This window comes from Carcharodon carcharias, chromosome 4, assembly GCF_017639515.1.
Source record: "Carcharodon carcharias isolate sCarCar2 chromosome 4, sCarCar2.pri, whole genome shotgun sequence".
Classification (NCBI taxonomy): Eukaryota; Metazoa; Chordata; class Chondrichthyes; order Lamniformes; family Lamnidae; genus Carcharodon; species Carcharodon carcharias.
Window position 1 is genome coordinate 166,269,318 of NC_054470.1, and position 23,608 is coordinate 166,292,925.

Genomic DNA, 23,608 nt, shown 5'->3' on the forward strand with positions numbered 1-23,608 from the left:
ACACACATGCATTCTGAGCAAGTACACCAGACTACACATATAGCCTGATTGAGAAAAATATATTATTAATCTGATGCCATATTTCTGTTTTGTAGATTTTGGACGAATTGACAGAGCTGGACAATTTTGAGCGCGCAATTCATTTTGCGGTGTCCCTGATATCCAATAAAATCAGGGAGTTCCAACAAATGTCTCCAAAATGTTAAGTGAAACATTTCTAAGCAAATCCTCATTCTCAAGTAGTGCAATTTGAGGACCATGAAAAATCCATTCTGGGAAAAATGTCCAACCCCAAATTAAATCTGCATTTTAGTCATATTTATCACCAGCAATTTCAGCAATAGCACCACTTGGCCTGCCTGATGATTCATGTGGACTTTCGATTTAAAACAATACAATCCAATTTTAAAAAATGAAAATATTTTACATTTGATTTTGTAATAATTTATATAATTTTACTTCCAATAATGCCAAGTTATTCTTCTGAGCTAGATGAAAAAATTGCTGCTGTGGGTAATTATTTGTTCTAGAACTTAAGGCTGTAACTCTGTATGTTTGTACAGCCAGCCCAGTAAGATGAGTGAAGTTACACATTTCAAATTTTACCTTTTATGGAAATGCTAAAAAAATTCAAAATTGCAAAACTGAAAACATGGTCAAAAACCCGGCATCTTTATAAAGTTAATATCCATGATGGAATTACCATCTTGGCACAGACTTTGTCAGTGGCAAAGGAATTGCGCACACAGCTGATTTCAGAAAAAGCTGCCCACAGAGTTGCACCAGGATCTAAAACACAGGTTTCTCTATTCTGACGTTACTTTGAACTAGGTGCCTTCCACAAGGGATCTGTGGTATCTAAAAGCAAGAGCACGCAGGCTGATTCAAGAAGCAGATTGAACAATTCACAGAGTCAGCAAAGCAGCAAGTAAAAATCAGTGAAAAAATCACTGTACAGAAAGTGAAATAAAGATTAGGACATATACATGGGTTAAGGAGGAAATGTAAATATCAGAATGAAATTTTTAAAAAATTTAAATGTTCTTTTGAGGGACTGATGCTTCAAACTTGTAAAGTCAGTTTTTCAGTGCCTGAGAGATTATTCGGTATTTAGTGCTTAGTACAAGGCTTAGTATTCCATTGAAAATCATTTACTCCTGATTAAACAAGGCTTAACATTTTCCATTGGTCCTTACAGCAAGAATAGGGTAAACAAAGTTATTGAAAAAGTGATTTCTAATTGCAACCATCTGTGAAAACCACAACAGCGCATCCAGTGGAAGAGCAAGGTATCTCCAGCAACTTCTGGACATTCATTCTTAACTGAGCATGTGTGGATGCTAGAGGTTGCTTTACACAGTAATAAAGGTGGCAGTGATTAAATCTGCATTTTCACTGTTATTACTACCTCAAATTATGAGCTACGATGATGATGATACTTGGGAGTTTCTGATGAGAAATATCCAAAAAGATTGGAGCCTAGGAGTTTAAAGCTTTCCAACAGATAAGCATCTGTCTATGCATTATCTCAGTTACAATTACATTCATACATAGTCTCTTGAATATCATGTCAGAGGATAAGTAACATATCAACTCTCTTATAAGCTATAGTTTGAACATGCAGGCTCCATGTCAAGGTGCCAATGTTTCTGACACTACTGACATGAACAGAATATTTGCTCAAAATAATCTTTAACGCAAAATTCACGAGTATTACTTGAAAAAGAAACTAGGTACACAAAATGATAATTAGATCCCTTAAAATATGAATTTTTTTTCTTGTTGCAAGTATGTCTGTATTGAGTAGATCTCTAGGCTAGCTCTTAATTTGATGAAGAAATATTGGCGTTTGGCTACTTTTTTCACTGGTTGTTTTAAATGTCTAACCAGTGCTTGGTCATGTCAGCTGAGTTAGAGGTTTCAGTTATGAGCAAAGACCAGAGAGACTGGGGCTTTTTAACTGTGAAAATTAGTATCGGGGTGATTTATAGAGGTATAGAAGACAGTAAATGGATGGAAAAGGTGAAACTTTAAATTAAATGACTAGCAGCACAAGGGTCACAGGTTCCAATTAATATAATACATAATAATAGAGCCATTTTGGGTGGATAAACTAGGATGGCCTTCCTTATTAGCAATTACCTTGTGATTTACTCAAGTTTAAAGTTGAGAAAGAGTTGACACTCCATACCATATAGGAGTTAGTCTTGCAAGAGGTGATGAACTCTCAAGTACAGAAGAATAGTTAAGACATAGGAAGGCAAGTGGGTTAGCCCATCTGCTGGGAGAAAGGAGGAGGGTTCTTAGCAGAGGCAGAGCAGAAAATGAGGGCGTGCAGATGTCCAATAGGTATATACAGTGTTGGATACTCATTTTGCAGGCAAGGACAGTAACTCGGGTGGAGGGAAATCAAGGACAATTAGGGTTGGGCAACAAATGCTGGCATCGCCAGTGATGCTCACATCCCAGGAAGGAAAATTGCAATACTTGGGGTGAGGGACCGATTGTGCTGAGAAAAGACAAGTGGGTTGTACACTGAAACAATGGTTAGACCTTTCTGCAGTTGTGACTATGAAGTCCAATGCTCCATGGTACATTACCTCTTTTTTTTCATTCACGGGATGTGGTCTTCACTGGCTGGGCCAGCATTTATTGCCCATTCCTAACTACCCTTGAGAAGGTGGTGGTGAGCTGCCTTCTTGAACCACTGCAGTGCACATGGTATAGGTACATCCACAGTGCTGTTAGGAAGGGAGCTCCAGGATTTTGACCCAGCAACAGTGAAGGACCGATGATATATTTCCAAGTCAGGATGATGAATGGTTTGGAGGGGAATTTCCAGGTGGTGGTGTTCCCATCTATCTGCTGCCCTTGTCTTCTAGATGGTAGTGGTTGTAGGTTTGGAAGGTGCTGTTTAAGGAGCCTCAATGAATTCCTGCAGTGCATCTTGTAGATGGCACACTGCTGCCAATGTGCTTCGGTAGTGGAGAGAGTGAATGTTTGTAGATGTAGTGCCAATCAAGCAGGCTGCTTTGTCCTGGACAGTGTCAAGCTTCTCGAGTGTTATGGGAGCTTCAAGGCAAGTGGGGAGGATTCCATCACACTCCTGACTTGTGCCTTGTAGATGGTGGACAGGCTTTGGGGAGTCAGGAGGCGAGTTACTTGTGGCAGGACCCCCAGCTTCTGACCTGCTCTTGTAGCCACAGTATTTATACGGCTAATTCAGTTCAGTTTCTGGTCAATGGTAACCCCCAGGGTGTTGATATGTGCAAGAGTAAGGAATACATTGGAGAAATGAAGAAAATTCTGCTTCATATTAAAACTAATACGTGAAGAATATAATGAAGGTCTTACATAGGAAATTGAGGCACTAGGTGTCAGACTCAAAAGCAGGATTCGAAAGGGTCTTGGGTTATTTTTAACGTAATGTGCTAAGCCAGTTAGGAAGAAGCAGATACATCACCAAGGCTTAAAAGATAGTTTAGAAGAGAGAGTTTCAGACTCCTGACACTGGAACAGGGAGAAGCTTAATGGGTTCACTTAAACCAAATCAGCGCCACTGCCCTCACTACTAAGGTAAATAGAGCAATGGAGGGGCTAAAATAAGCATAGTGAAAGGATAAAGCAATTGAAAAATGAAATCTGAGGGGAAGATCTTGAGGAAGATAGCCAAGGAAAGAAAAAAATAAACAGAATCGCATAACAGAATGGTGCTCATATTGGGGGTTTGGGGGGGTGGGGGTGGGGGGGGGGTGGGGGGGGGGGGGGGGGGGGGGGGGGGAGACGGACGATGGGGGGGCATGGTTGATAGTTGAGGGTTGGGGGGGAGCAATAGTATAGTTACCCAGGTATTAGAACTGCTTTTAACCTTTCCTGTGTAACCATTCTGCTGAGAGAATTGGAACCATCTGAAATCTCCAACTTTAAATCAGAGTTTCGGAGGGTTCCATACACAGGGAAATTGCCCAATGGAAGTTGAAACTTCCTGGGTGATTCCTGTGCATTCCTTGCATGGGGACTTCCAAGAGGTGCCCCAGCGCATCTTCTGGGGTACCACTGGGGAACTAAAGATCTGGGCCAATATTTTCAGGAATGATCAGGATTGAAGATACATTAGTGGACAGAAAATGGACCCTTTTCACCGGCAGAAGAGCAGGTTTTTTTTGGGAGAATTAAAAAAATAGGTGGTCACAGAGCATTGGACAAAGCAAAATAAATCAAAGAGTGTGATGGTGAAATCTAAATGGGTCAAACTTCAATAAATGAAATTCCACATATGCCGAAGTTGTCAACCATTCCTGCCAGCAGAATAGCAAAAGCTATAGAACAGTCCTCATGATTTACTGAATTCCACTGTGATTGACCACGGTTAGCCGAACTTTTGTTTGGTGCCAGCAAGGAAAATAATGCCGAAACCCTTCACAGAGGTGCAAGCAAGCTGGCCTCTTCCGCCAGGGGTTATGTGACTGTGCTGACCAAAGTGGAGTGGTTGGATCTAAGTGCGCTCAAATTTCACTGTGAAGTGACATGCAAAGGGTGAGAGCATGGTGAAACCTATGAGCAAGTTAAAAGTGTTATCCATCTAAGAGAAGTTGAAGTTGATAGAGCCAGTGGAAAATGTGGCGTGAAAGAAAAAGTGGACATCACGAAAGAGCTTTACCAGTGCTAAATCCTGGCCTTTTTTCAAAGCCAATACCCAGCCTTTTTTCAAGGCGAACCCATGGTAAGCTGTGAACAAATAGAATAAAGATTTTTTTTACTCTTTTACTTTGTTTTTTTTATTTGGCATTTGAATCTGAAAAACAGAATAATGAGCTTTAGAATGACTCAATATGCAGCATTTCAAATATAGTACCGCGTCTGTAGAGGTAATGGGTTACACATTCACGTGGCAAATTCTGTGGTCAAAATAGTGTTACAATCCCTGTGGAGGCCAATCACCTAAAACTGAGCCTCCCAATGGAAGAAACTGATGGACAAGATTCCACCTTTTAAGAGCTTTTACTCTAACAAAACAAAATCAACATCAATTAAACATTAATTAACAGGCAAAATATATTCAATACATACCATAGGTGACCCTTTAAACAGATGATACAACAAAGATAGGTCTCTCAGATTTCTTAAGTATATGGCATTAATCTCAGCCGTAGGGTCCCTCAAAAACTAGTCTTCCCTAGATAGAGTTTGCTTTCCTTTATTCACATAGAAATTAGGCACCAAGTCCCATGCAACTGCAATTTTACTCCAACCAAATTCCATGGATACAATTTCCACCAAATGGTAGCAAGAGTCCAGATCCCTCTCAGCTCTGCTTTCAGAACCAGCCTTTTTGGTCTTCTTTCCAGCTGTGCCATGACTTTCTTCCTTATCACTATCTCATTCACACATAACGCTCCAGTGCCTGTCTGTATTGTTCTCACCTCCAGCCGACGTTCAATCTCGGCTTAATTGTTCCCCCTCCCAATCTGCTTTTGTTTCCCTAGCAGCCTAAACCGCAGGCATATTTCCTAGGAGTCTGATGTAACAGTTAGGAATCCAGGGTTACACACTCCCACTGCCTTTTCCAGAAACCCAAAGTTTTGGTTTCTTTTTCAGTTAGGAACTGTCTCAAAATTACAAGCATTGAAACCAGTCAGTTCAGGCAACAACTTGCAAACTGTGGATTTCGCAACAAGAAGGAGTTCTTAGAATGCATCCTTAGTCTGTTGTACATGTAATAAAGAAGGATATGAAACCAAGTTCTCAGGAGATGAACTTAGAAAAAGTAGCACGCTTGGCAAACTGTGCTCATAATCCAATTGGTTCATACTGAAAACAGAATTCATCCAAGAGAAATATGTTGGACTAGAAATTAGTGGGACTCGTGCAATGCAAGGAGACCTGGCCATATTAATTGACTTATTATCTATTCTTTTCCCAGCATTAGAATGAATCAATTGATCAGAGCAAAACTCTCACTACCACATCAAATTCAGAATGGAGCAGCCTCTGTAACCATCGACAACTTCAACCACAGTGGAGCCAAGCATGTAAGTGGAAGATACAAGGCCGAGATGTCAGCAAGCATCTTATCTAAAAAGTGCTGAACGGATAATCCTACTTGACCTTTTCTTGCGGACTTCATCATTTCAAGATGGAAGTGTGCAACTAAGTTAGCTCAATCGATGTGACATAAAGAAACAGTGCATTCAACAAAGCAAACAAAGGCAATCATCTGGTTGTAGTGCTGAAGACCTAGGATTACATAGGACATATGGTAGAGAAACAGGCCATTCAACATAATCAGTCCATGCTGGTGGTGTTTATGCTCTACTCAAACCTCCGCCTTTCTTTCCCCCATCTAAGTCTATTGTTGTAACTTTCTATTCCCTTCTCCCTCATATGCTTGTCCAGTTTCCCCATAAATGTATCTATACTAATTGCTTCAGCCACTCCATTTAGTAGTGTAAAGAACATATTTTTATTTTTTGGACTGTGGCTTTAAAAACTACCAAGGCTGCAGTTTGAAGATGTTCACTCGAGCAGGAAGAAGAAAATCCACAATGTTGCTATCTCATGGAACAGTGCGCACCAGGTTGGACAGAATGGTGCTGGAACGGAGACCTGGTTTAAGAGGGAACTGCTTAGCAACAGTGTTTTGATTGGCTCCTGACCAAGTGGCCAGGTTCTGTTTGAGGCTAGTGCAGTAGTTCAGCTCCTAGCCTGAAAAGAGGAAAGACTTGAAACCTCTCTCTCCTGTGTTTTGTAAGACTCCAGTAATCCTGCCATTGTAGCTAGCTGGCTATTCCTCACATCCTACTTTCTTTGAGAAACTCCAGTCAGGAGGAAAAGGGGGAAAAACACTAGTAGAGACATTAAAAGCAAGTTTCAACCAGAGAATCACAGACTGCAAGTGTTGGGAGACCACCTCATGTCAGCCACAACAACCTGCAAGAAATTTGGAAGAAAGCAATCAGTCAACCTATCTAATCCTGAACTCTGGAATGGTGCTGTTGAACTGTTTTATCTCGCCCTTAAAATCTATGTTTTGTGTGGGGTGAGAATATGTTTGTTTGTGTGTAGTAATTCATATTTCTTTCTTTTGCCACTGGTTGCAGACAATTTGTTTAATACACAGTTATTTACTTGTTAAGTTACAAACCTGGCGCTCGTATTCTTTTAACCTAAATTAAACAGTTAGGTAAAATGGGGCAATCTGATGGTCTAATCAAACTTTTCATATTTGTCACAGCTCAGGGAGCAGTGGGGCTTGATACTACAGTGCACTATGCCCAGTGAGTCGTGACAATAGCAGGTTTCATATTCCCACCACCCTTTGGGTAAAGTTCTTTCTTCTGAATTCCAAATGGATTTCTTGGTGATTATCTTAATGATGGCCTCTAGTTATGGTCTTCCGCAAGAAACATTTTCGCTGTATCAACTCTATCAAATAGTTTAAAGGCCTCTATTAGATAACCCTTCAGCCTTCATTTTTCTCAAAAGAGACGAAGCCTGTCAATCCTTTCCTGATACGCATACCCACACATTTCTTGTAAATCTTCTCTACACCTTTTCCAGTACCTCTATACCCTTTTTATAATATGCTAATCAGAACTGCACACAGTACTCTTAAGTGTGGTCTAACCAAGGTTCGACACTGGTTTAGCATAACTTCATCTTTTTTCAGTTTTATCCCTCTATTAGGAATAAAGCCTTGGCTTGGTTTGCTTTTTTTTTCTAATGGCCTTGCTAACCTGTTGCGCAACTTTTGGTGATCCCGTTGTTCTTCTATGCCACCAGTTGAGGCCAGTTAGCAATGCATTTTGCCACTTGTCCCCTAACTCCACATTCATTGGCCTTGTTCATTCGTCCATTATGGGGCTCCTTATCGAAGGCATTTTGAAGATCCAGACAAATTATATCTACTACATTAGCATTGTCTGGTCTCTGTTAACTCCTCAAAAAATTAAATAACGTTGGTCAAGTAGGATCTTCCCTTTTAAAATCCAAGTTGACTATTCATTATTCGATTTTTCGTTTCTCAATGTTCTTCAATTCTCTCTTGTTGGGATTCCATTACTTTTGCTACCACCGTTGTTAAGCTGACTGGTCTATAATCCCTTGGGCTTGTTCTGTTCCCCTTAAATATAGGGATTACATCAGCTATCCGCCAGTCTTCTGGCACTACACCTTTTTCTAACAAATTATTAAATATGTGTAGTAATGCCTCTGCTATCTCTTCCTAGTTTCTTTTAAAATATGCAGATGTATTCAATCCACAACAGGGGCTTTAATCCCCTTCATTTTGATTATTTTATTCAATACCTCTGCACCAGAGTTATCTGTTCCCCTAGCTATTTCTGTACAGTGAAGACAGTGGCATCTACTAAATATGAAAGATTGCCCAACTTTCCTACTCACCAAAAGCAGGTTAATCTAAGTAAAAACAGAAAATGTTGAAAAAACTGGAGTGCTAGAATAAACCTAACCAAACTGGCATCCTATCAGCCTCCTCTCAATTATCAATAAAGTTTATGGAAGCAACTCTCAATAGTGACAACTCCACACCAACCTGCTCATCAACACCTAGTTCAGGTTCTGCCAGGACCATTTAACTGCAAACTTCTTCACAGCCTTGATTCAGACCTGGACACAAGAGCTCAATGCCACTGAAGAGATGAAAGCACCTGCTCTCGTCATTAATTGACTGAGTTATGAAACAAGAGAGCCCTAACAAAATTGAAGTCAATGTTAGTCAACCAGAAAACCCTCCAATGACTACAATTGTACCCGATGACATGGTTATTGGAGGGTAGCAATCAAGCCACTGGTCAATACTTCAGAAATGTGCCCTCAACCTAACCATCTTCAGCTATTTCATTAATTAACTTCCCTTCATCATAAGGTCAGGAATTGGGCCATCACTGAATAATCCAGCGTTCAGCTCTACTCATGGCTTCTTTCAATAATGAAGGAACCCACATCAGCCTACAGCAGGACCTGAATACCATCCTGCTGGGGCTGAAAAGCAGCAGGTGACAATCTCGCCAAATGTGTGCCAGGTAATTATCACATCAAACACGAGAAAATGCCACCATCTCTTCTTGACTTTCGATGGTGCCGCCAGCATGAAGTACCACCATCAGCATCTTGGCAGTCACCAATGACCAGAATCTGAACCAGACAAGCCACATCAACACCATAACTATGTGAAGGAATCCATGTAAAGAAATATGGTCGTAATGAAGGGTTATAGGGGACAAAAAGTGTTATTTTTCCATTGAAAACTCAGAAAAGTTTTAAAAGGGTTCATTCTTTAAGAACAGGTCTAAAATAGTTCATAAGGACAAACTCTTAGTGCAATGAAGATTCACTGACAAAAAAGACGTACACCCAAAAAGTCTGCACACCAGCATATTTTCTTTCTTACACTATCACAAAAGATGGCACAATGTAGGGATTGATAACTGAACCACATTTAGAGAGAAACTTTTACAATTCGCAGTTATACTCCAATCTTATAACACAAACACCAAAAGAAAATGTTAATGAAACATTCAGCAAGGTTCACTTTCCCAGAATATGAGAGGCCCATGATTTACATGGAATTTGACAGTTATATAAATTTCCTTAGAATTAAAGTGGAATGTCTTTCATGGAAATTAAGAATGATCAAAATAAATTGGAGCATTAAAAGGAGGGACCCAATAACAATGGAGAAACCAACCCTATATGTAAGAAATTAATTATGCAACCCAAAAAGTCTTCAGGAGCAAACTGGAAAAGGCAGATTTGCTTAATCAGCTTAGGCGAGTCTTGCTCTGGGGATCAAGGTAACCGTTACTTTAATATGTGATAGATGTCCCATTTAAAATATTTTCACTCCAGCAATTAAAATATAAAACTGAATTCTCTATCAGAAATAAAGCTTATAATTTTTTTCCCTAGAACCTACTTAATGTTGCAATTTACTTTTCCACCCAGACTTTGAATTGTATATTTGGTTCTTTAATAAACATATATATTTTAGAATTTATATTGCCTTAAAGTGTTCTTTATCATCAACTTGAGAACCCGACTCCATGCTCTCTTAGGTAGAGGAATACATTATTAAGGAGCTTTTACGCAGATCCTGATAATATCTGGGAAAATTACAAACTGGCTTTAACTTACTGAAAAGGCTGTCCAGAGGACAGTAATAATCTCGGTTGGCCCTTTTCCTTTGGGGGAGAGATAGATCAATGCTTTAGACCCATTTAATTGTCTTTGATTTCTGACTTTCTTTACCCGAGGTTGAAAGGAGTTATCTGAGAAGTCCACCTAATCTGGGATTGTCCCAAAAAGGGGCTGGGTACTGTATGACAAATGGCTCACCTCCTAAGCTCACAATGCCTTTTCACCTTCTACAAATCTGTAGTCGCAAGTCAGATGGAATAATCACTTCTGACCTGAATGGGTGCAGTTGCAACACTCAAGCTTGACACAATCCAGGACAGAGCAATTCACAACATTGATTCCCTGTCACTGGACTCAATGGGGAGGCGGTGTTAATGGTCACAGGACTAATATTCCAGAGGCCCAGGGTAATGCTCTAGGGACCAGGGTTCGAATCCCACCATAGCAGATGGTGAAATTTGAATTAATTAAAAATCAGGAATTAAAAGTCTGATGATGACCATGAAGTCATCTGGTTCACTAATGTCCTTTCGGGAAGGAAATCTGCTGTCCTTACCTGATCTGGCTTACATGTGACTCCACACCCACAGGAATGTGGTTGACTCTTAAATGCCCTCTGAACAAGGGCAATTAGGGATGGGCAATAAATGCTGGCCTCGCATTTAATTAATTAAATAAAAATATGCACCCTCTTCACCAATAGTGCACTATGTTGCAGCATATACAATGTACAACATGCATTGCAGTGACTTATCAGTTATTTCGGCAGAAGTTCACTCCCCTGTGGTTGTTGGGTCAAGGACAAGAGTAAGAAAGTTGTCGGGACACTATCACTTATTTCCCAGTTTACCTCCCAAGTCACATAATATCAAGGACTGCAGTGATTCAATGAGACGGCTCACCACCACTACCTTCTCAGAACAATTAAGAATGGGCACTAAAATGTAGCTTTGCCAGCAATGCCTACATCCAGAGAACAAATCAAACAAAACCATATTTAATTAAAAAACACATTATTAAAAGTTAAAAGAATGTTTATAAGTTAATTTTCAATTAAATTTGAGCTGCTCTTTTCAGTGTTGTTTCACAGTTCAAATTTGCTTGCTGACACTTGGAACAGCTAGCCGAGGTTCTGTTCATTGTATTGGTTTTGGACTGACATCTGTTCTACGGTGCATTATGAAATCACCATTGTAGTTTAAATATTTTGCAATCATTGCCCTTTCAAATTGATCAGAAATGAAATCCACTGTAAATAGATTCAATTTCGTTCTATAGCAAGGACACTTTGATGTCTACTAAACAATGAGCAATACGAATATCTGTTACTATATATGACTTAAGTATCCAACTAGGTATGTGTACAAGGATAAGAAGACATGCTCAGCTTCAATGCTCTTCTAGTTCCAGGCTTAGTGGCATTCTAGTGGTGAGTAGCTATGAGGATAATGCACCTCAGCCCATGCAACATGGCAACGTATGACTGCAGAACTAAAATCACAAATAGAGTTTCTAATTAAACCCAATACCTGATTAAAGAAAGCACCAGTAGCTTTTATGATGAAACAGAATTCCTGATCAAAACCTGGCTAACTTAAATGGGAAAATTAGGAAGATTTTTATTTAGCAATTCTGATTAACCACCTTTGATCATTAAAAGTAAAATTGCAACTCATTTAGACAATGAATATGTTGTGGCTTGTGCCTCATCATTTTTCCCCGAGCTGAACTGCAATGTAAAATAGGGCACAATACCACTGCTGTCAGAAATGCTATCCGTTATATATTAAAGATATATTTTCATTTTTTCAAAAATGCTGTATCAAAATTAAAACCTGGCACACAACAAGGAAAATGTGTACAGTGCACAACATTAAAAAGGTAGCAACCTTCTGTTGAATTACTCCATAAAATATTTTTATGGCTGATCACTTGCAGAACACTTACTTTTCTCATGCTGTCTGGTGGAATATCCTTCATAACATGTGTAGCAGATGAGTAATTCTGCTGTCCAACACTGAAGACATCATCTTGATTTGGGTCCCCGATACTGTTACCTTGTGATGGATACTGTAATAAAAATGGGAAAACATAAATAACTTCGGACGTTGATCATAAAGATCTGATAAAAATGACTGCAGGGTTTCATTTGAAAAATTGCTCAAAATTTTAGTTGAAGAAAATTTTACTGTGTTTAGCAAAAGCAAAGTTTCTTCCTATTGTAACCATTTTGTCATTCGAGAAGGAGCAAGGTCGAACAACAGGCCTATGGGTTCAGAATCATTTTAGGTAGTGAGATATGTAAATTTCAGCCCATATGTAAATCAAGACTTCAGGGATAACATTTTATTAATTTGACAAAAGTTAAGCAAGCAACAAAAGCCTAGGCTGAATGAGTGCTCCATTTCAAATATACATATTTATAAAAATAAATTATTTTGGACTGAACCACAGCAACAGCACATTCACAAAAAGAGCAAGGAATGGGACAGGAAGATATTATATAATACACTCTTTCATACACGCTCCACAGGTGCTGTTTAAAAATAAGGGGTCACCCATTTAAGACAGATGAGGAGGATTTTTTTTTTCTTTGAGGGTCGTGAGTCTTTGGAACTCTCTTCCTCAAAAGGCGGTGGAAGCAGAATCTTTGAATAGTTTTAAGATTGAGGTCAATAGAATCTTGATAAGCAAGGGGGGTGAAAGGTTATCTGGGGTAAGCAGGATATGTAGAGTTGAAGTTACAATCAGATCAGTCATGATCTTACTGAATGGTGCAGCAGGCTCGAGGGGCCTACTCCAAATTCATACGTACGGACATGCATTATTAAGTAAAGTAATTGTACCGTAAGGCTAAACATTATAGCTTCATGGCTAAACAGGCCAAAAGAAATAAGAACTTTCATAATCAGAATACTGTGAATATTATTGAAAGGAACATCTGCATTTCCAGTGACTGTATTTCAGAATGGGCTGTTTTCCTTACATAGAATAAACTCAATGCACTGGAAAGTTGAGGTTTTATCTCTGCTGACTTAGATCATTTCTGCCAGAAGAGCAGCAAGAATCTGGTTATACACCACATCTCTGGCTGGACATGGCCAGATTTTCCACTCCTGATTGCTATCAATGATCCCTGCTGGAAAATGCACTTATGTGAACGTTAAGCGAGTTTGCCTACACTGGCCCCTTGACAGAATAGTTGGCCCAGGCACTCTGTCCAAGCTCAAACATGAAGAACAGCCATATAAATGAGACAACAGATAGCTGCCACCACTGGAGCTCTAATCCAGCTTGAATCACGTGCTCATGGGAGAAGCAGAGAAAATGGAATAAGATTGCAGGAGGTGGAGAAATACTTATTTTAAAACCTCAAGATTTTTCTATAATGTGTAATGAATACCATGGAGCTGAGGTCAAAGTTATTCATGTGTTAAGGCCCGGAAATGCGTGGAGTTGTGAATTTAAGTGATCTGATAAAGAATTTTCACATAACCAGAGGTGAGTAAGAACTTTTAGTTCTATGCAACCTGAAGATTGACATTTAGTTAAAAAAACTAATTACTTGTAGCTAGGATTGCTCAAGTACTTGCTACACAACTCGTTCATGGTAACCAGCCCATTGTTGGTACTCACACGGAACATGTGCACTCCGGAATTCCTTCCGTCTGCAACACTCAAGGCAACGTTGCCCTGGCTGTCGTGCAGTTCCCTACAGCTTCCAGAGTGCATGCTGCTAAAAGCAGCATAATTGAAATTAAACGATCTAGACAGCATGCTCTGAATAAAGAGGGACAAGAAAATTCCACAGCTTTAACACAGAGATTAGTGCAGCATGCAGTAAAAGGATAAATTGCAAGAGACAACTTCCCTCCCCACCAAAGACTCAAGGCATCATGCAAACAGAAAAAGCATGCAAAACACAAAACATGTACTCTGATCCAACAACTTTCGTTAAGGTTAATCTGAATAAGCACTTGTGTTTTCTGAATAGCTCGTAAAAACATCCAGCAAATACGCAAGCAAAGGCAACCTAACTTTGGACCTTCAGTTACATTTTAGAAAAAAATTTAATTTTTTATATCAATGCTATAATTTTGACTTACAATATTGTTCCCATGTAAACTAAGCTGGCCAAAAAATGTAAATTTGACTGCTACTGGTTGATTACACAACAGCAGTGCTATTGTCAAAGGCTTGGGAGAAGCTTCAAGGTTTCACTCCACAGATGTTGTCTGGCCTTCTGAGTATTGCCATTACTTTTTGTTTTAAATAGTTAAGAGAAACTTGCTTGGCCACTATTTCAGATGGTACTTAAAAAGGGAAGCAAAAATTACTTTTACATCTGTGTGTTTGATATAAAGGAGAATTAAAAACATAGGTGCGACAACCTAGGAATACACACTAGAAGTACTTCCAACAAGTGATGAAGCAATGAGTTGAAAATGATTGCAATGAAATGGAAGAGGCACTTTAAAAAAAAATGAAGTTCCAGTTAGGTGTTATTTAGTTGTATTCATATTTGCTGCAAGTGTTGCTTGATTGATGACCAATTGTCAGTTAAACATGCAAGGATCTTAACATTACTGATTGCCAAGAAGCCCATGTTTCTAAATGTTAATACATAAAATGTTAATTTGAAGTAAATATCTAGATACAGGGATGAATACTAAAGCTGTGTAATGATATGAGGTTTAACAATACATTTCGTCTCAAGCATATTTTTCGCATTTAAAAGAAAAGCAAGATGATTTTCTAATTTCTATAGTACTATTCTCTCAAACATTTGCTGAACACAAGTTTTGCTTCACAGAACAGGGAGGTTAAGAACTGTAAGGAGCATGTGCAGTTAACAAGATAGTTTGTTCATGCAATCTTATGGAATAAGGATTTCTAGTAAAAGGGTATAATCAATGATGATATATGGAAATTGCAGTATACCTTTCTCTAACCTTTTAAAGTAATATATGAATTATCATGTTTTGAAATAATTAATTGTCTTTTTCAAAAAAGGAACATTTAACTATGTATTATATTTCTGGAAAAAGACATGCTGTTGATGCTTTTTGTCTTGCACTCATCAGGGTAGATGCGAGAATGCCATCTTTCAAAGGGAACAATTATTTACAGTGCATGAGAAAAGGGTGCTGATTGTTTGGCAAGTCGGCTCTGATTGGTCAAGGAGAATGGAGAATCAGCTATGGAGAATGCACCAGGGACCTATTGTCCCCCATGTTTTTGTTTAATTCAAAAAAGACACAATGCCTGCAGAGGACAGGTTCCTGTATATGACTATATGTAGCTTCCATCAAGCATAATGCGAGCCACATTGCGAGCCTGACTGATAATCTTAAATTGGTTGTCAATGTAATTCTTAGTACATTCAGGATTGTTCAGCACATGCTGTCCAATCACGGAATCACAACTAACATTGGACATTATGTTCTGAGTTCTGCTAACAGTGGTTGGTTAAGTACAGTCAGTACTCTGCCTATTGTGAACAGCCGAAGGGAGGTGCTGCTTGATATGATCTGCCACTTGTTGGGATGTAAGGTTTACGTACCTGGCATTGCACTGGCACTGAAGTTTATCCACCACATTACTCATTTGTGTAGTAGGCAGTACGTCTTTTTGGCTTGACGGCCACATCCTGTTAGTGGAAAATACCCCACCATGTTGCTACTGCATTGTACTAGCATGAAATGGCTAGCTTTGGCTGTTGTTCAAAGGTTTGAGATACCTTACCCTTCCAGCGTAATTTGAGGTAGACTGGGCACTTTTCAGACCCTAAAGTGGTGGTCTTAGGCTCTTTTGTGAGTATGTGTAGAACACAGCAAGCAATGGTATTATGGGGATAGTCATTATCCTGCAAGGTATTTCGATGTGCCCTATTTCAGTATCAAGCGTGCATGGAGAACAAATGCCTCGGGCCTTATTTTCAAGTTTGGCGATAAGGCCAATATTATAGCAGAGCAATAGGAATGCCTTGCATATGTTGCCCAGTAAAGATAGGCTTGCGGTAGACAGTAGTAAAGAACCCATTAGTGGATTTCTCAACTATTATACTGAAGGGAGCTTGTTAGACTGCTCCTTTTGAGCACAGGTTGGAGCAATGTGGTGGATGAATTTCAGTGCTGGCATGATGCCAGGTACGTAGAATGCACGTCCCAACTGGTGGATCATATTAAACAGCACATTCCTTGGACTGTTCACAACATGCAGAGTACTGAACATGCTTAATCAGCCTGTGCTTACAAAACTCAGAAGTTCATGTCCAATATTAGATGTGATTCCATGATCAGATTGTTCAGCAATTGCTGCCCAGAGTGTGCTAAGAATCACACTAACAACCAATTTAAGATCATCAGTTGAGCTCGCAATGTAGCTCCCTTAAGCTTGCCAGAAGCTGCAAATATTCATATGCACAGTCCTTTGCAAACAGAAGAAATTGTCCAGGGATTGCGCTTTTTTCAAATTAAATAAAAGGATATGGGGCAATAACTCCTTGGACCATTCGCCATGGCAACACTTCAACCAGTCAGAGCTGATTTGCCAACCAATCAGCACCATTCTCTCATGCAGCATAACTTGTTGCTCCCTTTGAAATTTGCGTCTGTCCTGATGAGGCATGCTGACAGGCATGTCTCTTTTTTCAGCAATACTCAAGTTCTGTGCTACCAAGCAACTATATGTATTATATACTATACCAATAAAGGCATGTGCTTTCTATTATATAACACTAAGTTAGAAAGTGACCCTCTTGCTGAAATATGTTGCTAGAAATGGCTGTGAAAATAATTCCAAAAATGATCCAAATTCTAAAGCAATGCACACATATGCAAATAATGCATAAAGCTACTTCAAAAACAGATCTGCTGCATTTATAAATTTGTAGATCATTCTGGGTCTACCATTAAAAGCAACCATGAAACCTTCAGTCTTACCCTGGTGAATGTGATGTACAAGTGCACGAGAAGGAAAATGGGTATTACAAAGTCGACTTCACTATGTTTTGAATTCAGTATTATGGGTAACAAAAATAACTCATAAGCTTGAACGTTTGAACAACAAACGCATGGCAATTTAAAAAAAAGCTATTAATGGGATTTTCAGTTAGGGTTCTGGAAATTAGGTAGCGTTTTTACATCTGATTTTCTTTAGGAAAAGAAGTTTTAATGTTTTGCACTGATGGAAATGAAACTCTCAACATGTACTCTCATAAAAATAATATATTCTTAAAAGTGCAGCTACTTTTAAATCTGATGAAAATACAAACAGCATACAACTTGCACTTATATAGTACCTTTAACATGGTGAGATGTCCCAAAGTGCATCAGAGGAGAGTCATCAGAAAAAGCCTGGCATGGAGCCACATAAGGAGGCATTAGGTCAGATGGCCAAATGCTTAAGTTAAGTTTTAAAGGGACCTTAAAGGGGGGAGAGAGAGAGATAGGGAATCGGAGAGGTGGGGGATTTCCAGAGCTTAGGGCCTCTGTAGCTGAAAGAACAGCCACCAGTGGTGGAGTGATTAAAATCAGAAATGCTCAAAAGGCTGGTATTGGAGGAGCATAAACACCTCAGGGTTAACAGGGCTAGAGGTGGTGACAGAGATTGGAGATTGAGGAGTGGTGGGGGGGGGCGAGAGAGAGAGAGGGGGAGCTGCGTTAACAGCCATGGAGGATTTGAAAACAAGGATGGGAATTTTAAAACCGAGGTTAGGTCATTGAGCACAAGGGTGATGGTGAGTGGGACTGAGTGCTACTTAGGATACAGGCAGCGTAATTTTGGATGAGCTTAATTTTATGCAGGGTGGCAGACTGGAGGCCAGTCAGAAGTGCACCGAATCTTAGAGATAACAAAAACTTTTGTCAATAATGGTTTCAGCAGTAGATGACCTGGGGGAGGGGTGGTTTCAGGTGACGTTATGGAGGTGAGGCTAGGCAGTCTCAAGTGAGGGCATGGATATGTTGTTGAAAACTCATCCTTGGAATCAAATACAACACCAAGGTTACAAACGGTCTGGTTCAGCCTCAGACAGTTGCCAAGGAGAGAACTGAAGTCGGTGGCTTGGGATTGGAGTTTGCGGTGGGACACAAGGTTGGCCTTCCCAATCACAAAAATTGCTGGAAGAAATCGGCAGGTCTGACGGAATCTGTGGAGAGAAAGACAGAGTTAACGTTTCCAGTCCGAATGACTCTACTTCAGAGTTATTCGGACTCGAAACGTTAACTCTGTCTTTCTCTCCACAGATGCTGTCAGGCCTGCTGAGTTTTTCCAGCATTTTTTGTTTTTGTTTCAGATTTTCAGCGTCTGCAGTATTTTACCTTTATTTTGGTCTTCCCCAAAACCTGGTTTAAGGAAATTTCTACTCTTTTAGTATTGAATGTCAGACAAGCAGTCTGACAGTCAGGAGACAAGAAAGGTGCTAGTAAGGCAAAACTGGGTGTACATGTGGAACCTGATGCTGTTTTCGAATAATGTCACTGTGAGGCAGCATATGCAGGTAGGGAAAAGGAGACAGCCAAGGATATACCCTTAGGTGACACCAGAGATAATGGTGTGGAAGAGGGAAGAGAAGACATTGCAGGTGATTCTCTGGCTATGATGTGACAGGTAAGAATGAAACCAGGCGAGCGCAGCCCCAAGTTGAACAACAGAGAAGCACTGGAAAATTTTGTGTGGACAATCATGTCAATGGTTGCAGGCAAGTGAAGAATGATGACAAGGAGTAGCTCACTCTGGTCACAGTCACATAGGATGTCACTTGTCCTTTTTGATGGCCAGGAATTATTTTTGCATTCTAGGATTTTCCTGAAATAGTGAGCAGTTTTGGCAGAGGAGAGCAGGACACAATAGTATTGATGAAAGGTCACTGACCTGAAAGGTTAATTGTTTGTCTATCCACTGATGCTGCCAGGTCTGCTGAGTATTTCCAGCATATGTTGTTTTTATTTTAGCTTACCAGCATCTGCAGGATTTTGCTTTTGTGTTACAACAGTGGTGTGTGGGGTCAGGCCAGATTTGGTAATGAATGGGCTAAACCATGTTTCTGTCACGTACGTTCAAGTCTGTGTCTTGTGAACATAAGGAAGTGAAGATGGGGCAGTGCCAGGGGGATGATCAGGGTGAGACAGTGTAATTATTCTAATGGGGACTAGGGCATCAAAAGGTAGAGGTGAGCACATGGTTGAGCAAATCAGTAGTTGCAGAAAGGTCGTGGTGAATGGAGGGCCAAAGGCTAGACAGTTGGTATTTTAAACGTGCAGTTGTAAGTGAACTGGGAGAGATTTTTCCAGGGATGGGCACAGTAGGGTAGAGCGCTTGGAGGGGGAAAAGATATGGGGGGGAGAGCGATACAAGGTCATGGCCATAGTTAGCTTTATCTGTGACTGACATTATGGAAGTAGTGAGGCCAGGTGAGATGGCAAGGTCAAGGGGGTAGCCATGAACATGCAGGGGAGTTTATATGGAAGGAGAAAGTGAAGGAGAGCAGTGAACTCAGAACAGTCAGATCATGATGAGTTGAGTTGGTGGTTGAAATCATGGAGGATATGTCGTCGATCAATGCAGAGTGTCGGGAAGGGACACAGTGAAGCTATCTCTAAGAAAATTGGCATGGTACTTAGGTGGGCGATACAAAATGAGGATTTTAAATGTCAGGCAAGAGAGGTAGAGCAAAGTGAGATGCTCAAAAGGAGAAGATGCTAGAAGAGTCTGGGACAAGCACCACCACCATGGCAGTTTGAGTGGAACAAGTGGCAGAAGTTATAGTTGTATAGAGAGGCTTCATCACCCCTCAGCTAGATTTTTGTTAAAGCCACAATGCAGATGCAATCATTCGCAAAAGCTCGTGGATGATAAGGCCTTGTTTGCAAGTAAACAGACATGTACTAAAATGTGGTTTTTGCAAGTGGCAGACAATTTCTGATATACAATCTACTGAAAACCCAACAACATCAATACCCATCTCATGCTTACGCACTTGATTCAAAGGCAAAAAGATAAGTATGGAAAAAACTGCTCAAGAAAGCAGCTCATCTATTTTAAAATGAAAACTGTAATTTTAGGATTGTTTTTGAAAACTGTCAACTATTAAAAACCACTTGTGTTAAACCTGCACCAAATCTGTATACACTAAACAACTATCAAATGTTCAATACAAATGAATCAAATATTAGAAAAGGTGAAGAGGTGAATAAGTATATGAGAATCTTTAGGTTATTATCACAATGCACAGAGCTTGCAATTATACCTGTAAATGTTTCAGTAGCATTAACATGCAATATTATTGTTTAGGTAACTGAGAATAGTCTAATCGTTGATTTTTTTTCAATCTAACATATGAAGGTTGGACTAAAGCAATTAAAAGAGAGTACATACCTTTTCTAACTTTTTGGCTTCAATGTGACGTAACACCTGCTCCCTCCAATCAGGTGGCACCTTGTTGGCCCCCTGTGCATCCAGAAGTGAATGCTCAGATTTCACCCTCACATTGGGTCTTTTAGTTGGACTAGTCCGTGAGTAATTGAAATCGCTGATAGACATTGTTCTCTCTGGAACTTCAGTTACATGTGGCCGTGCACTATGAGGCCTAGATGCAGATGGACCATCAACACTGTAAGTCCTTGCAGATAGAGGTCTTTGTGAGCCCTGAACTACCTGGGGCCCTCTTCCAAGTGTATGTAAATCCCTGTAAGTCATATAGTCTGCCTCTGGTACTGGAACTCGCCTACAGTGGTGGGCTTCAGGAAGAGTAACAGAGGAAGTAGATGAAACACTGCTCTGTCTCTGCAAGGTGGACCTCTGACTGGCCTGAATCAATCTCTCACCTGGAGGGCAACCCCACATTTCCACTTGTCGAGTTCCAACCCTTGGCTGCATATTGTAAGTCATGTTGGATTGGGCATTATTGCGATTAGAGAAGTTCATGTTTGCAGAATGCTTTACGTAATTGGCATTGTCAAGTGTCTCAGACCTCTGAAGGTGATGGGATCCTATATTACCTTGATCTGTTTGAAACGCTTGCCTCTGTGGCCACACATTCTCTTTGGTTATTCCACTGCTGCTGTACTGGACATTGTACTGAGGTACTGGAGGCATCTGTGCAACAGCGATAGCTCCTTTCTTTAAAGTGATGCCTTGAGGGTTGAAGTTTTGATCAAATGTGTACACTGCCTTTTTGCATGAAATAAGATCTGACGATGACGCAGAATTTCCAGTAAATGGTTGTAACGACTGGTCACTCAGAAGACTGGCAGACTTACTGCGGATTATATTTTGTCCCTGTCCAGCTATAGGTGGCGCCCTTACTATTAAATTTTGCTCATGAGGTCCATTGTCATTGATATCATAAAGTTTTAACCCCCCTGTTTCAATGTGTGTTATACTGAGAGATTTGACAACTGGTCCTTGAGAACACTCCCGATGTGGAGACAGCTCTTCAGTGCTCCTAGAGATAGCAGCATCAACATTTGAAAATGTACCAGGTAAATTTTGTTGTTCTGCTTCAGAGTGGAATTGATATTGTTTAATTTCCTCCAGCCGTCCATTTATTTGATTTTGTGGCAAATCATTAGGTACTTCATTTCCATTCTTTAAACGCTCTGTGATTTCTTTTGGATTACCTTTCAAAATATTTTCTGATGATTGTTCAAATATATTCATCCCTCCATCAACACTACTTTCACATTTAGTTCCTGCATCTAATTTCTGAACCACATCCTCTGTGGCAAGCTCATTCTTATTCACACCAACCTTGAATAATTTCTGGTATTGCTGTGTATTACTATTCAAATCAATCTCCTTCTCCAGGAGACCTAGTTTCTCCTCAACATTGAATTCAAATTCAGACAATTTAATGGCTTCTTTGTTCCCTGCAGGAGAATCAATAGATGAATCAATCTCATGAGTTTTCACAATGGCCTGAAGTGGTGTGCTAGATCTTGTTCCGTTTTGAAGCAGTGGAGATGTTTCACGAAGATCACCTCGATTGTTCCTGCAAACAATATTAAAAACACTTTAAAAACAATAACAAACAGTAACAAAAATGAAAACAGCCACTTTCAGTAGCCGAAAGCTTTTTGTTACAGATAGGTCATCACATTTCACAATGGCAAGCAACAATGGATAAACGACATAATTGTAACAGGGAGATGGTGGCATAGTGGTAATGTCACCACTATTAATCCAGAGGCCCAGGATAATGTCCTGATGAAATGGGTTCAAATCCCATCATGGCAGCTGGGATTTAAAATCAAGAAATAAACCTCGAATATAAAGCTAGTCTCAGTAATGGTGACCATGAAACTACCATTGATTTTTGTAAAAACCCATCTGGTTTACTAATGTCCTTGAGGGAAAGAAATCTGCCATCCTTACCTGCTCTGGCATACATGTGACTCCAGACCCACAGCAATGTGATCAAATTTTAGATGTCCCCTGAAATGGCCTAGCAAACCAATTGGTTCAAGGGTGATCAGAGATGGGTAACAAATGCTGGCTCTGCCATTGATGCCCATGGAATTAAAAAAAAGGATGGATAGCTTGAAGATGAAGCTGTTAAACTGTATGAATGCAAGTTCGGTATTGAAATTAGAATTTCTTGAATAGCAAATTTCCGATGTCTACGATGATAGGTAATGTTACAGCACCTTGAGCTGTTTATTACATTTAAAGCACAATATAAATTGCCATTCTAAAACTGCAACCCTTAATGCTGTCAAGATAGTTTGCACAAGCTAAGAAAAACATTTAGCACTAGGGAAACCAATATATTTAATTTCTCAGTTCACATGGCATGAAAAAATTATACTATTTGAATCTGTACCTCTGCAGATTACCTTTGCAAACCTTAGGTTTCTCCAGAGCAAAGTCAAAATACCAAATGGTGCAATGTTCATCATCCTTTAGTTGCCATAAAGCTTTAGGACCTACTCCAAAATTAGTCTCTAATGCCCTACTGGAGATTAACCCACTCTACTTACACCTTGCAGTATAGATTCACTTATAATACATTAAGCCTGTAGCTAATTTTTACAAAGTTGTAAGAATAACCATTGTTAAATGATAAAACTAAGTTGCCAACATTTGACTTTACACAACATTACTTCAAAAAGTTTTTTTTAAAAAAGCTGATCGTCAAAAGGGTTGAGGATCTATCTTCAGGGTGGTCAACCTCATTATTTGAAAGAACAGGAATAAATTTTGATGAACTAGGATTAGGTTAACCTAAACCTAACCCCAGAAAAAGGGGCTGGTTAAGAAATCATATGGACAAGAGCCTTTACTTGCAACCTTGATGCGAAAGCCCACAATTTAACCTTGCTCCCAGGATGCAGAAGCGAACTGCGCCCAGTCCTCACTTACTTTTGAATGAGGAATCATGTTAGCATGGCAAGGCGAGGCTGTTCAAACATTACAATAATTATGCCATATATAATTTCTTTTTCTT

General features: G+C 39.8%; 1 protein-coding gene across 5 annotated transcripts in view; it reads right to left on the bottom strand.

Moving 5' to 3' along the window:
- Positions 1 to 23,608, bottom strand: part of erbin (erbb2 interacting protein) — a 313,059-nt gene that overhangs the window by 19,153 nt on the left and 270,298 nt on the right. For 4 of the 5 annotated variants that reach the window (XM_041185895.1, XM_041185891.1, XM_041185893.1 and 1 more), the window contains 3 exons: positions 20,539 to 22,153; positions 13,795 to 13,938; positions 12,106 to 12,228 (listed from right to left, as the gene is read on the bottom strand). In XM_041185895.1, coding sequence (XP_041041829.1) covers positions 12,106 to 12,228; positions 13,795 to 13,938; positions 20,539 to 22,153 — 1,882 coding nt within the window. The remainder of the gene's footprint in view (positions 1 to 12,105; positions 12,229 to 13,794; positions 13,939 to 20,538; positions 22,154 to 23,608) is intronic. The other variant, XM_041185894.1, reaches the window with a different exon arrangement.